This window comes from Echinococcus granulosus (assembly GCF_000524195.1).
Source record: "Echinococcus granulosus chromosome Unknown EG_S00035, whole genome shotgun sequence".
Lineage (NCBI taxonomy): Eukaryota > Metazoa > Platyhelminthes > Cestoda > Cyclophyllidea > Taeniidae > Echinococcus > Echinococcus granulosus.
Window position 1 is genome coordinate 636,097 of NW_020170415.1, and position 16,426 is coordinate 652,522.

Consider the following 16,426-nt stretch of genomic DNA (forward strand, 5'->3'; position numbering starts at 1 on the left):
CTCTTCCTTTTGATATTCCTATCCTAATCAACACATCTTAGGGAACATTTGCATCTGTGGGTGTTAAATGCGGTAATTAAACGATAAATCGCGAATTCGCATGATGCACAAGTCTCCCACGTTTGTGTTTATCAAAGGAATCAATACGGTGTTCCATTGCATGTAAAGATCGAGTCAGTGAAAATGACATTTGCTAAAATTGAAGGCTAATTTTGCCTACTTTGGTCATTTGATTTGTTTAACGGTACATTTGGATGTAGTAGCTCCCTTTAATCTTCTAGGTTCCATGGAGTCTGGTCATACCACGTTCATGAGGCATCTACCAGCCCTTCTGTCTTAGTAAGGAGGCGGGCCTATTCGGATAACCAACAAATCCGATTCCATTAATCGAATGCCAAAATGTGCCGTCGTAGAAGAAAGCAAACACAATGAATGCCTGAAACGTGATAGAGAAGGGCTCTGAAAATTGTGCTCACATTCACTAGCCATCACGATTTCGAGTTCTGAATGACTGCAGTACACCAAATATATTGTAATGCTTTGCGTATGGCAGGCTGCGCTTAGATACTTCCTCTGGGTCCCATGACCTTTAGACCATGACGCTGGTACGCAGCCCTTCTGTATTTCGGCAAAACCTTTTTTGTATAGCATTATGTCCTCTTTCGCCTCCATGGAAAATTCGAAAAGCAAGATTAGTGACGCGGAAAACGAAACTGATCCTAAAGTACAAATACCCTTATTTCTATTACTGAACTTTAAACTTTAAAGTGGCTGAAGAAGGACATGTGCTACAAATGGGGAAATTCGTAAAGGCCCCTAACAGAATGGTCAATAATGATGTCTGACTCCGGTAGCTACTGCAGTCTTGTGTACTGCGAGAATGCTTTTAATAACTAAAGCTTTACCAGACGTGGCCGCAAGCCGACTAAAATATTTTTTACAGAGCCATCTAAGCTGGCTGTTTTAAGAGGTGAATGAAGTGAACATGTGAGACCTTCTCCTCTAGCTCTCCACCACTTGGACAGAATCCATATAAGGGTGATAGGACAGCACTGAAGTGAGAACAAAGCGTCAAGGAGGAATGGACGCAAAACCTTATTTCCATGGTACTGCTGCAAACTCCGTCCTTTATTTAACGACTTTGCATTTAGGCCAGTGAGGTTAAGACTAGCAATAGGCAACACATTGTTCTTTCTTCCAATACAGTTTTCAAATATGACGGATCTTTAGATCCAGTGGAATTGCCATGGATAGTCGGTGATTTCGCGATCGAAGATCTTCTTTGTTGTACGCAAATTCGATGACTGGCGTGGTTGGATATTGGGTGTTGTTCTTGCAGCTCTGGCTACGCTGTGATGGCCAACGTGGGCGATTGATCAAGGAGAGCACCGGGGACGTCACTTGTTTAACTCTTCGTTTTAGCTTTACAATCGAATCAGCATCCACCATTGTAATCCCGCAGGGTCGCAAGGCCTCTGGGCCATGCCAGTAGCCCTGCAGCCTTTGTGTGCATAGAAAATACGTTTTCATCCCTAGTAAAAGTTGTGTTCATTGTACTTTTGGTCATACTGTAGTAAAAGAAATTTCCTAATGCAGTTTATACTAAAAAAGAGCCGTATTTATTTGTGTTTGTAATGTTGGTGGGACAAAGCTAAGATTTTTAATTTTAGAGTTTTTTCCCGATCCTTGAACTACACGGAATGCAGTGCGGGAGTGAATCAAAGGCACCTACGGTGTAAACGTTCCCACAATCCTTCCCTCCCTGGAATGCGTTACCCATTTCCATGTTCCTTACACATAAAGTGCATATTTAGCTATTAGATTTTAACAGCACCTTTAAAATGCATAAATCGTATTACTAAATGAAGTGTAAAGGACTGCATATAGTAAGGTGCGACCTGACACGAGTCGATCGGTGTAGATCGGTGTCGTAGCCTTGAAATCACTAATCTGTTTAGAGTAAGAAAAGAAGCCGGTTATTTATGACGCCAAAAACCAAATCTTGTGAAATTAGGGGAGTGTTCATTCCTTTAGTAACGATAAAATGGTAGAAACGCTTAAGAATTTTGGTTTTATTTGATTTAAAAGGTTAAAGTACATGCGTTACAGATTTAGGCACGTTGAAAACGGAATAGGAAATAAGTTATTTTTGTCAAAAAAAAAGGGACTTTACTTTTGACTTGTAAAGTGTCTTTAAATTTTTGCATATAGCTGATTTATCAGAAACGAAACGTTATTATGAAAGCACATGAAGTTTGGTAGGCTATTAGGGAGATTAAAAAAGCGCAATGGGGTAACCAAAGAGACTAAACGACCAACGTGGCCTGTCTTCGGCCCTCCCTGTGATAGCTCTTCTGCTTCAGTCATTCCTAGGTGGTAAGGATTGGTTGTTACCATAGTGTGAGACAGGAAAGAAGACTTCAGATCTCAGCGCAAAGGATAGTCATGTCAATTGCTACAAATAAGGATTATTTGCCCACATTCAGAGCCCTTTCCTGTAACACAAAATTTAAGGTAGCCACATCGCGTTGCGTTCCCTATTTTTCCTCCCCAAAATTCGGTTTGAGCTACTTCGATTGTTTGTTCAACTCTTCGTTTTGGTTTTGCTGGCACTTAAGGCTTTACGATTATAATTTTATTGGGTCGCATGGCCTGGAGTTCATGCCAGAAGTCTTGCCTTCTTCCCAGACCTTTGATACTCCAACAACACGCATTTTGACCAAATATCATGTCTTCTTTTGTCTTCAGGGAAGTCTTGGGACGTTAAAACACATTGTTCAACCAATTGAAGCATTTGGTGAATTTTTTTAAATTATGATATGATTTAGATGGAAGGCTTCGATCTTCGTAAAATGATGGACTGTATGCTCTAAACTCTAAGCAACAATGTTCTTTGATTGTGTTTATTTTTCATTTCCATTCATGATTAGTATGAGAGTAAGGCACTTTTAATTTCGTTATAGATGATTTTGACAGAGGATGCCTGTTTAACGTATGCGTTGTTCCGTACTTCCGCATTAAACTTATCAAAACGTGTGTTAACCACTAAAAGCTAAAACAAATTATAGGAAGAGTAGTGCATGATACGAAACAACATTTGGCGTCTAGATCACATTCTGTTAGTTTATTTTTAATGTTAAACATTTGTTATTTAACAGCGGATCAAAAATAAACGCATTTATCTTCTACCACTTGAAATATTCAAAAATGGAGGAACGTATCGTGTCTTATGAGTCCAATTTTGAAGAGCAACATTTTTTTGCTTTTGATGATGAGATTACGGTGTTACACAGCAACTCTAGACTTCAGAAGGCTGGGATGTACTAGCATGGCCCTGAGGTCATGCCGCTCAGCGGAAGTACAAAGGCAAAGCTTTTAGTGCTCTTGAAAAGAAACCTAAAAGCTGAACAAATAATCAAAGTCTCCCTCTCCTTTTGAGCGTTGTCTCGGCACTCCCCTTGGTCAGCCTCCCGTGCCGGCTCTCACAATGCAATAGGTGTTGTAAGAGAAACATCCACGAACCAGCCGAGTCAGTCATTGAATTTGGGTGCAGACAAGAAGATATCCGACTGCAATGTCACTTGGTTCGTCCTGGCAGTTATACTAAATCTGGACCTCCGCCTTGTTTGCAAACTATTTTAAGGAAAAAAATGATGTACAGATCTTCCCATATGTCCATTGCAGGTCACAAGGATGCTAAACTAAAAGCAGTCATTTAATAAAGTACATAATTTAAAATGGTTTTTAGTGAAAAGATTTTCCATCCATTCCTCCTTGCAACTTTTTCTCACTTCAGTATCGCTTAGCCATATCTATCTGGATTCTATCCAGCTAGCAGAGAGGTATATGAGGTACCGCGTGTCCACAACATTGACTTCTTCAGCCAGGTAGCATTGACAGCTTCATGTTTAAGATTCCCAAATGGTTCATGGCCATGGCTAGTGTCACTTTATTTGCTAATTGCATTCCTGCGGAGCGCAGGACTGTGATACTGCCGCTAGATTAACGTCTTTTCAATCCTTTTGTAAGGGGTCGCCACAGATTCTCGCATTAACAGCATATGCACTTCTTCCGTTACAATAAGGTATAGCATTCAGCGATAGAAATGAGGGTGGTTGTCATTTTGGATCGGATCCGCTTTCCACTGCCACAAATCTAGCGTCCTGAGGCTTCCAGAAAATCATGAAAACCAATCGCATGGTCCTTAGGCCAATCTGCCCAGCCTTGGTACAAAATCTGGTCCTCAAGTGCCACCTAAATCAAAACGGGGACTTAAACAACCAATCAAATTGTAGCAGTTAATGATATAATGGATTAGTTATACATTTCAAATTTCAGCTGTTTATTAACCCCATTGTTACTGTTAATAATGAACCAATAAGTTTAAGATAACTACTTGAAGTTTTAAGTATGCCACTAAACGTAACTTTATTCTCTTTTTTGCATTATTCTAATACGTAAGTAGTAGTAGTACCTCCAAGATAACGGTATAAGAGACCATGGTCGAATTAACCATCCGCTGTCCTATTTTCATGTTAGGTAGATCCTATGCACAGGCTCTTAACGCTTTTTCAAAGCGTGTTGTCCAGCCATATAATTTATGCTGAAGGCCTAAGAATGGGTTCTAAAAGTGTGCACGTCCTGGCTCATTAATTCAGTGGAATTCCTCCCTTCCCTATGTTTTGCGAAAGCAGACGAGGAGGGGGAAAGAGAGAGTCTACTGCAGAAACGCTCACCTTTTCAAATTTATTTTTAAGGGATATCACAAATCAGAACGCTGGATCAGGAGATTTATGATTTACATTTAAAATGCGGCAACGCATGCCTTTAGGGTATATTTTTTATAAGACAATAAATCGAACTTAAAATAAACCAACACTTACAATGGTCACGCTTAAACGCCTTTGAAGTAAAAAGGTATTATTTAGTGATAACTACACTCAGTATTCGTAGTCCAGGGGTTTTGATCGCCACTTTTATCCATGCCGTTGTGTGGAGCCCAGTGTCTTGCCTAAAGCGGTAAGAAATAATACTAAGGCAGGAAACACGTTGCCGACACACGAGGGACCTGTTGGAGAGAAAGAGGAGAGGGACCTGCTGGCACAACGAAGAACCACACAAATAATTAAAGTATAGCAGTTTATTTTAACTGCCTACCATTATTTCCCCATATTTGGGCTAAAGCTCATTTTATAGCCTAGCCCCATTGGTACCATCAAGAGGAACCCAAGCGCAACAGCACTGTTTAGTTCAATGCAGTCAATCTACCCTTACCTTGAAAATAAGCAAAAAATCGCAAATTCCTACGCTTGTATATAATTTAACCTCCTGAAAAACTAAACTGATCCAGGATTCGTTAGGTGATGCCAGTGAATTTTAAGAAAAGGATGTTTTTATGTTTTGAGGAACAATCCTGTAATCTACAACCCAGATGGTAAATAATTTGATATTTACATAATATGCAAGGATATTTATAATAGTTTATTGTGTTATGCCTTAATTGTTTGCTCAACTTTCAGTTTCGTTAAGGAGGTCTGGTCTCCGCGCCATGCTAGTAGTCGCCCAGCCCTACTGTACGCCGGCGATACATATTCTACCTTAATACGGTGTTTTCTTTGTCTTCAGAGAAGTCCTGGGGTGCTATAATTATCTTTTTTTTATCCATTAACAAATAGATGAAACTATCTAAGGTGCTTAAGGTACCTGCAACTTGACTTAACAATGTCTTGTTATTCCGTGAATTTATTTTAAAAGAAGGCCATTCGATATACATCTTAAACATTAACGGCAATAATTCATTGGTCTGCTAAGCATTCCTCACAAAAATGTAATTGGAATACCGAATTATAAATGTAAAATGTCTTTAAATAACAATTTCCAAAGTTATGTACATTACACCCCACAAGTTGAGGCACACAGTTTGAAAACTAGTATTCCTTTTTACCCAAAAGTGGTTAAAAATTGTACGAAGCCTAAATTTTTCGCATCCAAGTGCACCCCAAAGAGCTTGGATAATGCGTTGTTAAGAATAAACAGAGGGGTTAGTGGGCACTCAACTGAAGTAATATGAGTAGAGCTCCATTGTACCAAGGTAATACGTGAAACCGCGGGCTTCAAGGAACCCTTGCGGATAACCGCACTACCTAAACAAACATCATTTTCAATAATATCTGCATTTATCCTTTATTCATGCTAGCAGTAATAACAAAATCGGATCTTGGTGTTCAGTATTCCTTTGGTTTCCAACAGAGGTATTTGATCCTGCGGCAACTGTCGTCTGACAAATATTTAGCTTAGTCCAAGTTCTAGTCTACCTTCGAAAGTTATTCAGTATACTGGTCAAAGTTACCCAAAAGCATCACTAAATATACCCTTGTTCAATGGCTGGAGTCTTATCTGAAACCTCACCAGCACTTCGATTTGTTCGCACAGAAGATGTAGAGGAAAAAATATGAACATGTTAAAACCATCCCTAACCTATTGGAAACTCTCACATTTCAAAAAAAACTGAAGAAATATGTGAATGGAGGAAGTGAATAGCCACTTATTTCAACTCGCAAATCGAATGTTTACAGACAACCATTGTTTAAACTTACTTATCTGGTTTGATTAGCATATAGTACCCCTAGAATTCCCCAAGAATGAAAGTAGATAAAATACTGGGGCAGATTACCTACTGCCGACATACAGAGTGGCTGAGGGTCTACTCGTGTAGCTCGGGGGCCAGGCCACCCAGCAGAAGTGCAAAGGTGAACCCTTAAGTGCCCGTTTAACTAAAACGAAGTGGTATAAAAAATATTGCGTTTCCCGCAAGGTGTATGAAGTACACACTGAAAGCGCAACAACTTTATTTTCTTCTACGGCAAAGAAGTTAACCCTTATGATTGTTAGTCTTTTAATCTAATCCCACAATTACAGTTACCGAGATGCGCATCGATCACTCAAACACGCCTACCCCAACTAGACCTGCGCTTCAATGTCAGTTGCTCTTTGACTTATTCTACACGAATCCTGACATTAAATGTGGATAGTAGACGTCACTACCACTGAGTCATCAACTGACTAATATTATCGAGAGGCAAAAAAGGGGCAACTTAAAAGCCCACGAAACACCTTGTTTTTCTCCTTTAATTTCCGGACACTTGGCTCACGCGAGGCTGGAGCAGCCCACGCAGCTGGGACGAACGCGCTAGTTGGCGTAGCTGATCGACCGCATGACTACATCTGCGAGCCTGTGTAAGTGTCTACTTGCATTATTCCACCATACCCATGGCTTGCCCCAATAGCCCGTGGGCTTGGGTGAAAATATCAGGTACGTTTGTATCGCGCGTGTGTGTAGCTTGTGACTCATGAGCCCTCGGTTGATAATGCACTAAGCGGACGTGATGGACCGGCCAGATTCGCCCAAAGTTTGCGATGATGGCCGTCTCCTAAACAGTAGAGGATAACCTTCCTCTGGTTTGAACATATACGCCATTTATCATTAGTGATGTATGGACGCACTGTATAGACTGTTATTAGGTAAGCAATGATTGATTTTTACTTTGAGGAATTATTCATAACTCCGTTCAGTCAAAAATTCAGTTATTTAACAACCGTTACTTATCTAGACTGTCCTTTTTGTTGCTCTGCAAGATCGTATTAACTCTCATAAGATCCTTTATAATCTAAGTCTTCCTTTCGATTGATGATAAATGAACCTCAGGATTAGTGAAAGAAGAATGACCAAAAAGATGCCCATGATTCTTGACTCCTTCGTCGCTAAAGCCCCAAAACAAAAATAACCGACACATTTATAAAACGCGGCTACAAACAAAATGGAGCTCTACTTCTCAAACCGAAGATCCTTGTTTATTTGGTTGATTTAGTCCAAACTAATTTGTTTTTGCCGCAATTTGGTACCACCATTTACCTGCTACAAACTGGTCAGAAAGACATCACATATATGTGACGTTGGTGGTCGAAATTTTATACATAGGAGATTATACAAGTAGGAAATATAACTTATCACGAAAATAGTTGAATGTAAAATGTAGAAGTGTCGTATGCGCTTTACTGGTCATAAATATCTTAATAGATGAAGCTAGACTAGCTTTGGTGGTGGCTATTTGGCAGTAGACATTCGCAACATCCAATGCAATTTCATGCACTTGCCAAGCAAGGTCAAGAGAGCTTGTGCAGCGACGGCGGCAGCATTAACAGCAACACTACTGAAGTCTGCTTTCTACGTGTGTTCATTCTCGTGCGCGCGTAAACGCGTACTGCAAGACCGCGATTTCCATCCCACCAATGGCGGGGGCAGAGGAGCTGTGCGCTAGCACACGCAGCTTTTGGGCGGAATCAATGAGTGGACGAAAATCGTGGAAAACACATTACACGAGCTAGAGCGAACTACAGAGAGCGTAGCACCGAACTAAGACGCTAGTCTCAGTGCTAAGAGGATTTGTACTCACTTTTTATTCCCTTCTCTTCCACCTTTTCCAACCTCTCCCGGCTTACAGCAATGCATCAGTTCTTCTTAAATACTTGCCAGCATCACGATTTTCGAGAATCATAATAATGCTTTCCAAGATTCGTAACAGAAGGGAGGCAGCCAAAGAGAGTAAGTTGCAGAGTGCTTTTCCTTTGAACTCAATTTTTTACTAGATAATTTTTGGATGAGAAAACCTTCCTAAGGTAAATATTTCCTACGCTGAAGTGCCGATGACTCGTTTTTGTTTGTAAAAACACCGATCATATTAGTTGACATGATCTTTTGGTGATTAAAGTTTCATTGACTGATTCAATTTAGCAAACATTTCTATTTTATTCACGTAAATGGACCGAAAAATCTTAGGAGTGGTCTGTGTGATGAAAGCATCTAATATACCATTTGCATTCACTCTTACCGTCATTAAGCCAATAAATTTGGTAATAGAAATCTAAAATAAATAGGAAAATTATTCTAGACGATAGCTTATTTTTCTGTTCTGATTACCAAGAATTTTTCGCCAATAATTGGAGTGAAAATTGTATAATTTTGGGTGAGTCAACTACTTTACTGGGAATAGCTGCTGAGACACAAAAAGTACTCTCGTGAAGGTCACGCAACCGCGACATTATTCAGACATGAGAAGCAAACATGTAAAGGGAAACTTGATAATCCTTCGAATGAATAAAGGATTCAAAAGGCGGACCGGATTATACTTAATCCTTGAAATATTCAAACTGTTAGAGCCTATTTTAGGGTAGCAGCTGATTCTGCTATCTTAAACAACTACTTTCTGCAGCCAAATGGGACAACGTTGTAACCGATTTGTTTTGGAAGAAACGAGTGATTAAATACTTGCATTTTTGACATTCTGGTACACTACTTTTCTGTATTTTGGGATTGTACAGATGAGGACGACGGCGACACAAAGGAATTCTTGCTCAATCGCAGTGTGAAAATCAAGGAAGGTGTGAGTCCGGAGGTGGAATATAGAATACATGAATTTCTTGGCAGGTTTGTAAATATTATACATAAATGCACTCGTATAATACCATTTGTGCAAATTGTATCTTTGTATTAGTATAAACTGACAAGTAAACTCTTGAACGCCCCCTACATTTGATCAGGAACATTAAGAAGAAGTTTCTTTTCGATGGGCACTTTATTTAAAAAATAAAAAATCTCTTAAATAATTGAGGAGATAAGGAGACAAAACGGGTAACTAACACGAAAGTAGAATAAATAAATGATTTTGATTTATTTACTTCATTAAACGAGAAGGCATTTAGAACTTAAAGCTCGACATTTTTTCATGTTACCATATAGCATTTGTCTCTGTAAAGCCAAGCTCCACACATTTTATTATTAAATTTTTCGAGATTCAAGTATTTCTAATTCAGAAATGGAATTTCCGCCTCTCTGAACGCGAGCTTTAGAAATAGACACACACGGCTTTTGCACTGGCGATCAGTGCCGAAACCGCATAAGTGGGATGTCACAAGTGAAATAAGTTGTGTTTAAAAATAGTTTATCTGGCCAATAATCCTGTAGTCAATGCGCGTCATACCAACGACGGTCTGATAAAAAATTACCGCTAGTAAAATATTACAGGTGCGAGGTCAAATTCGGAGCGTGTAGAAACGCTGTTCAAGCTAAAGACCGCTAAGCATAATACTAGATGCCAATCGGCCTTGGTTTTTAGGGATTCAGTTATAACAATCCGAAAATAGTAAGAATTTTTTATTAACCACAAGCTAAAAGTACTGCACATTTATTTCGGTATTTTAAAATCGAACAACCTGTTTGTGATACAGGATTTAGCGCAGTTAGTTGCCTATCATAAACCGGTAAAGAACACCCACTATAGATCTGCGATTTGCGGGGTCGTGTAAGTGCGGTGCTGGTAGTAAACTTGATAACCGCATGGCAGCGATCTCGCTCTTTTTGCAGTGGCAAGTTCGGTGATGTAAATAGGTGCGAGGAGAAGTCCACAGGCTACGAGTTGGCGGCCAAGGTCGTTCCCTACAGCTGCCTGGACGAGAAGGAGGGTGTGATGAATGAGGTGGGGATTATGTGCAGACTGCGACATCCCCGACTCATTCAACTCTACGATGTCTTTATCCAACGCGATCGAATCACTCTCATCATGGAACTGTGAGTCTCAATCATTCCTCTTCTATAAAAGTTTTACCACCTGGTGTGGATTTACTTCTGAAAATAAGGAGCTTCTCCTCCTCCTCCAAAGTCTCTAAAAACTGCATCACAATACACCAACTTCGCCGCCGAGCAAACCATGCTTCAATTTTACTTTCAGTTATGTCTTGGGATTAATGCTAGCGGTCACTGTTTGCAGAAAACTGTAATGGTAATTCAAAGTAGATATGGGAGAAAGGTTGGTTCATAGGATTTGCAGATTCGCCCGCATAGTAGCGTTAACTAAAATACCAAATGGAAGGTATCAACTAAGGAGAGGCATTCACATAAACATGCATGGGAGAAGAATCCACGTTGGCACGCTCTGTGGGAGAGGAGTTAAAAACCGGGCCATGGAATTAGTTCGTTCTGGTGTCCCAAGGTTAATTCATGGATTGTTTAGTGCCATTGGCATTTCTTGCTCTAGTTAAACTGTACATCCTTAATTCAAAGAAAGGAATCATAAAATCTTGATTACTAACAAGTTATTTAAAGTAAGATGTCGTAATCAAGACTGGGATGAGATTTGGCGTATGCTTAATAGCCAGTAAGTTGCTTGTCTGTTGAAGTACGAAGGCGTAGTGACGCACTGCTAGTAGTAGCCGTCAAGCAGCTCAAATGCGCCTTTGTTGTAGAATAACTGGTGGTGAGCTGTTTGAACGCGTAATTGACGACAGCTTCGATCTGAATGAGGAGATTTGTGAGAAATTTATGCGACAAATTTTGCAAGGCGTTGAATATATTCATTCCCAACACGTGATCCACTTGGATCTTAAGGTACGTGGCGGTCAGTTTGCACCTTTCATCACTTATTGACATGATACCTGCTTAAGGGCAGATTATTTGAATTCATAGCATTCAGTACATAAATTTAGGGCAAAAATAATTGACCAATTCGAAAATTAAGTTCCCAGAAAGTATTACGCGCCTTGACGGTTATGAATAACTTTCAGTAAGAAAACTTGTAGTTTGGAAGCTTTTACTTTCATACCACTTTTGCCTACAACCAAAATTATGAAGCCTATAAAGTGGTGGGGATGTTGCGGTATATTTTGATGCACCTTTCAAGATATTGACAATGCCAAAATTAGACACTTTAAGACCATAATAAACTTTTACAGGCAAAATTTTCATTGCATGATTTTTTATTTTTGATTTTACAGCCCGAGAACATACTTTGCTTGTCAAGAACCGGTTTTAAGATAAAAATAATCGACTTTGGGCTGGCTCGAGAGGTGACTAATGGTGATTTGCGGGTGATGTTCGGTACTCCTGAGTTTGTCGCTCCCGAGGTCATTGCCTTTGACCCCGTGACCTACGCAACGGACATGTGGTCTCTTGGTGTGGTTTGCTACGTTCTGTAAGTGTCCCGATTATTGCCACAAGCCCTAATTTACTAGTACATTTGATTCCTCGGTCCTGCTAAAATTAGGCAGATTTCTACAGAATGATTTTAATTTCATTTTATTCCTAGCGGATATTGCCCACTACTGCCTTAGTAACTTGTTTTTATTTGAATCAAAGCGGCCATTGTTTTTTCTTCTAAGACTTATGATAAATAGTGCACTTCAAGCAATTACGCTCCCCAAAATGACTGGTTAACAGCCATTAAAAACGTGCTTTAACAGATTACCCGTTGGAATAGTATGTACCAATGCCATTAAGACCTCCCAGCAATAGCAATAGCAACAAGAAATTGACAATGACGCGATTGCACAATCGTTTAAAGGCTTCATTATGACTAACGTTTGTCTTTTTTACCTGATCAATGGACCAATGATGACGTGAGATAGCCATGGCGATGTGTATATCCCTTATTCGACTGTAAAAGTCACGTATGAATTCGGCTGGCAGCTGACGTTTCGCTAGTAATTCCTAGCAGTTAGTTCGATGTAAGTGTGGAATTAGATTCCTGACTTATTTACAGTCTTGCCGTTAAATCGCTTGACGCTTTTAAAGCTGAAAATGAATAACTATTGAAGGGTAAAAAGTAAGTTATTGTTGCAGTTTAACTATGGCAGTAAACGAGGAAAAAATTGCTAAAGTAGTTTACGAAGAACACGAATTCTGTAGTAGAGATTGTACCCAGAAGGAGAATTACAAGCATCTCTAACTCTCCCTGCAAAGAGGTAGGAATTTTAAGCAGGATAGTTAAGGCATGTGCATTTCATAGACAGGTCTGACAGTCTTTTCTCTTCACCAAAACATGGCAGCAATTGTTTGAAAAAGGAAATTTTTACACAAATGGAGTGGTTAAAAAGCACCAGTCTTGTTGCATTCAATATTTTGAGGAATTTTGTAATATCAGACAGATGATTTATTTAGCTGCTGCCTGCCTTATTTCCCTTTGAAAGTTGGCGCATTCCTACTTTGAAAACTCGAAGACAGTTTTGACAGGATACCGTAACAAAGAACATCATTTTTAGCGGAAAAAAGTGCCCATGATAAATGTTAAAGTTTTTATCTTCGAGTCTTTACTTCGTAGAAAGAAGTGTAAATCTTGTTGTAAAAGGCTGAAACGAGGAAGCTGAGTTGCTTCAACAAAGTAGGAAACTTCAGTGAAGCTTTCCAGTAGAATTTTAACCAAATAATATGATGCCAGGTGGAAGGAGGTCAATAAACTCGGTGTTCTCCGACGCATTTTTGGGTTAAAGGAAAGGCAAAAGGCCTCAACGTTTCCCTAACATGTACCTTTATTTGAGAAAGAAAGGTACTTTTACTGGAATTGTCGTCCTATTTTGTAAACAGAAAAGAGAACATAATCAAGAGCCCTCAAATTGATCAGCGATCCTGAAATTGCAGACAAAGATTTTATTCAATCATTCTTGATCCATTTATTTATTTAACAGTTAGTTCATTTAGTCATTAATTAATTCAGTTCCCATTTATTCACCCCCATTGTGTTTAGCCACTCATTTCTTGAGGCTAAGATGTTTTCAAAACACCTTTAAAACATCTTTGAACTTCACCAGCGTTCAAGTTACTTAAGCGGAGATATTAATTGCAAAGCCTTTGCGGACCCACAGAAAACGCAAGTAAAGCATTTTTGCTGTGTAAAGCAATCATTTTATCTCGTTGTCAGTTATCAGTTATATTTCTGGGGGAAAAATGGGGTTGTCAACTGCCCATGAAGATCGTTTATTAACATCAAGGAAAAATCTTTAGAATTATCTGTTTCCCCTCTGCAGCTTCATTTCTGCTCCATCTATCCCCAAACAGGGTAGTACTTCTGTGATTTCATTCACCATACACGTTTTTGCCAAAAATAAGAAAAAATCACTCTTACCGTTAAATTGGCGAACTGTAGGCCTAGAATTGGGAGTTAACGTTATTTTTTAGTGATTGACATAATCAGTAGATGGACTTTTCGGACCTTCCATAGTGTTTGTTGGATTGTGTACAAGAATATAAATATTAAAATCTAAGAAAAAAAAATTTTTCGACTCCTATCTAAGGCTTTCCGGTCTGTCACCATTCATGGGTGACAACGAAAGTGAGACTTTGAGCAACATTATGCGCTGCAGCTACACCTTCGACTACCCGGAGTTCAAGGACATATCCGCCGATGCCAAGGACTTTATCAAAAGCCTTCTAAACAAGAATCCACGGTGAGCCAGCCTACTAAGAAAGATCAAATTCTAATTTCATAAATCAAAGCATTAAATGATAAATTCATGCAAATTTTTAGCAAGAGAAATACCGCCACACAGTGCCTTGCTCATCCCTGGTTAAAGGTATGTTATCAATCCACTCGGGTGCATCTTTTCATGAGAAGGTTTCGTAATTTCCGTCTTTAAAATAAGCGCTTTTTAATTAGATAAGCTCGAATGCTTATCACCTGACTTCCTTGATTTTTCAATTGGACGTGTCTTTTAAGGAAGCAGAAATAATGTTTGTCAGTAGTTGTGACACAGCAATGGTACTCAGCTCAAGGTGGACCACTCGCGTCTACGGAACTCGGGTATCGTGGTACCGTTAGCAAAATAACCTTATAAAACTGTCTATAATGCTGCAGCTAACAACTCAGATAAGACCTATACCGCCTTCTGAAAACATATGAACCCTTGTATCTCATTTATTCGGATCAAAAGTGATCCGTCCAATCAAACGTGAGGTCCTAGGAATATCTGCAACTCCTTTTTTGATTCCAATACTGGGTAAAGATAAGGAAAAAACCTTTTGTCTAAACGAATTTAAATAAATTGTTTTTCATCTCTAAGTCCATTAAATATTTGCAATCAATTCTTTGATATCCGATAGACGAAAAATTTGCCATGACACCGCATTTGTACTTCAATTCTAGGAGAAACCACGGTTAAAGCGATCAGCAACAGTTAACAAAAAGCGGTTGCGTCATTTCGTATACCGACGCAAGTGGCAGGTGGGTAATAAGAATCGTCACCTTCTTTACCAGCTATAATAAAGTTTAGTTACTTGTTTTTATTCTCCGATATATTCTAGAAAGCCGTAAATGCGATCATAGCGCTTCAGAGAATGGGAGTTGTGTTGACCCACACCCCCAACAGGGAGTCGGATTATCGAAAGCTGCTCCAAGCCAAAAGCTCAAAGACTGCTGCTTTTTACCGCAAAACTTCCATTCGGGATACACCTTTCGTGGTGGTTCCGGAAGGTGACGTGAAGCGAAAACAGTCCTACAGTAAACCTGGTGAGGCCGTTAAGCAGCCTATTGAACGGAGAGTGTCAATCCCCCCCACAAATGCACCAAAAACTACTCCTAACAAGAGACCTCCCCAAATTACTGTCACAAATCCCTCGAAAACCGAACTAAAGCAGCGGATTCCTGGCTTTACACAGGACCAGATCTCGTCCAGCTCACCTGTGAATAAACCTTCGACTCCAATATCACCTAAAGCAGAACCAACTTCTCCCTCGGGACAGATGCAGTCAAAACTAGCCACTGCGCCACAGAAGACGCTTATTAACAGTACATCAAATAATCCATTTAAAAAAGAGGCTCAACCTCTTACACATACGGACCAAAAACATACATCTCCAAAGCCGCCAACACTGCAACCGATGAACAAAACCGAAGTCAAACAGCCATCCTTGGGGATTACAAATAAAACGCCGAAGAACCTCGCCACACCAGATGCTTCCTCTATAAATGCGTCGGCAGGCGCGACAAAGGGTTCCATTAGCCCACCATTTGGGAACCGGGAGTTGAGTTTGCAAAAGTCGACAGCTACTAATGTTGTGTCAAAATCCGCTACCCGGATGAAATCGCCTCCCTCCTCCACAACAATACGACCTTCGACAGCACCTTCCATAACTTCTACCAACGCCACCGCTGAGACCACTTCTTCCGGATTAACTGCAGACAGACCGAATCCACAGCCGTCAGAACCAGTACTCCTGAAGATGGTGACGCTTTCAAAGCCGCGGGGCAGTGTTGCGGACCGCATAAGTTTTTTCAACAACTCCTCTACCAATCAGCAAATAAAAAGCGCCAAAGGCAAGAAGTTTTCTCTTTACAGTTAAAACAACTTGCCTGGTGTTGGCTGCTTAACTTTGATGTTTTACTGCTACTGCGCTATCGAGAGCTCTGCCAAATGCCACCCTTTCGTTTGTACATAAACACACATATCCACAGACAAAGATGCAAAGAGGGACATATTCACATTGACTGCTCTGTGTTTACAGAACGGTGTGTGTCTGAAATTCCGCTTTATCAAGATGCTTTATTCCTTCCACACTGTATTACCCATCCGTCTTATGACAAGAGGCTTTTCTATTCCACCTGTT

At 39.9% G+C, this 16,426-nt stretch overlaps 1 protein-coding gene across 1 annotated transcript; it reads left to right on the plus strand. All coding sequences in view use genetic code 11, as the record gives it.

Moving 5' to 3' along the window:
* Positions 1–8,559: 8,559 nt before the first annotated feature.
* EGR_05091 (Myosin light chain kinase, smooth muscle) lies at positions 8,560–16,162 on the plus strand (the record flags this gene model as incomplete). Its single annotated transcript, XM_024494340.1, has 9 exons — positions 8,560–8,602; positions 9,379–9,484; positions 10,421–10,624; positions 11,299–11,440; positions 11,827–12,023; positions 14,119–14,271; positions 14,352–14,397; positions 14,967–15,044; positions 15,125–16,162. The coding sequence occupies 9 exons, from the start codon at positions 8,560–8,562 to the stop codon at positions 16,160–16,162; spliced, it is 2,007 nt and encodes a 668-aa protein (XP_024351289.1).
* Between the last annotated feature and the right edge of the window lie 264 nt (positions 16,163–16,426).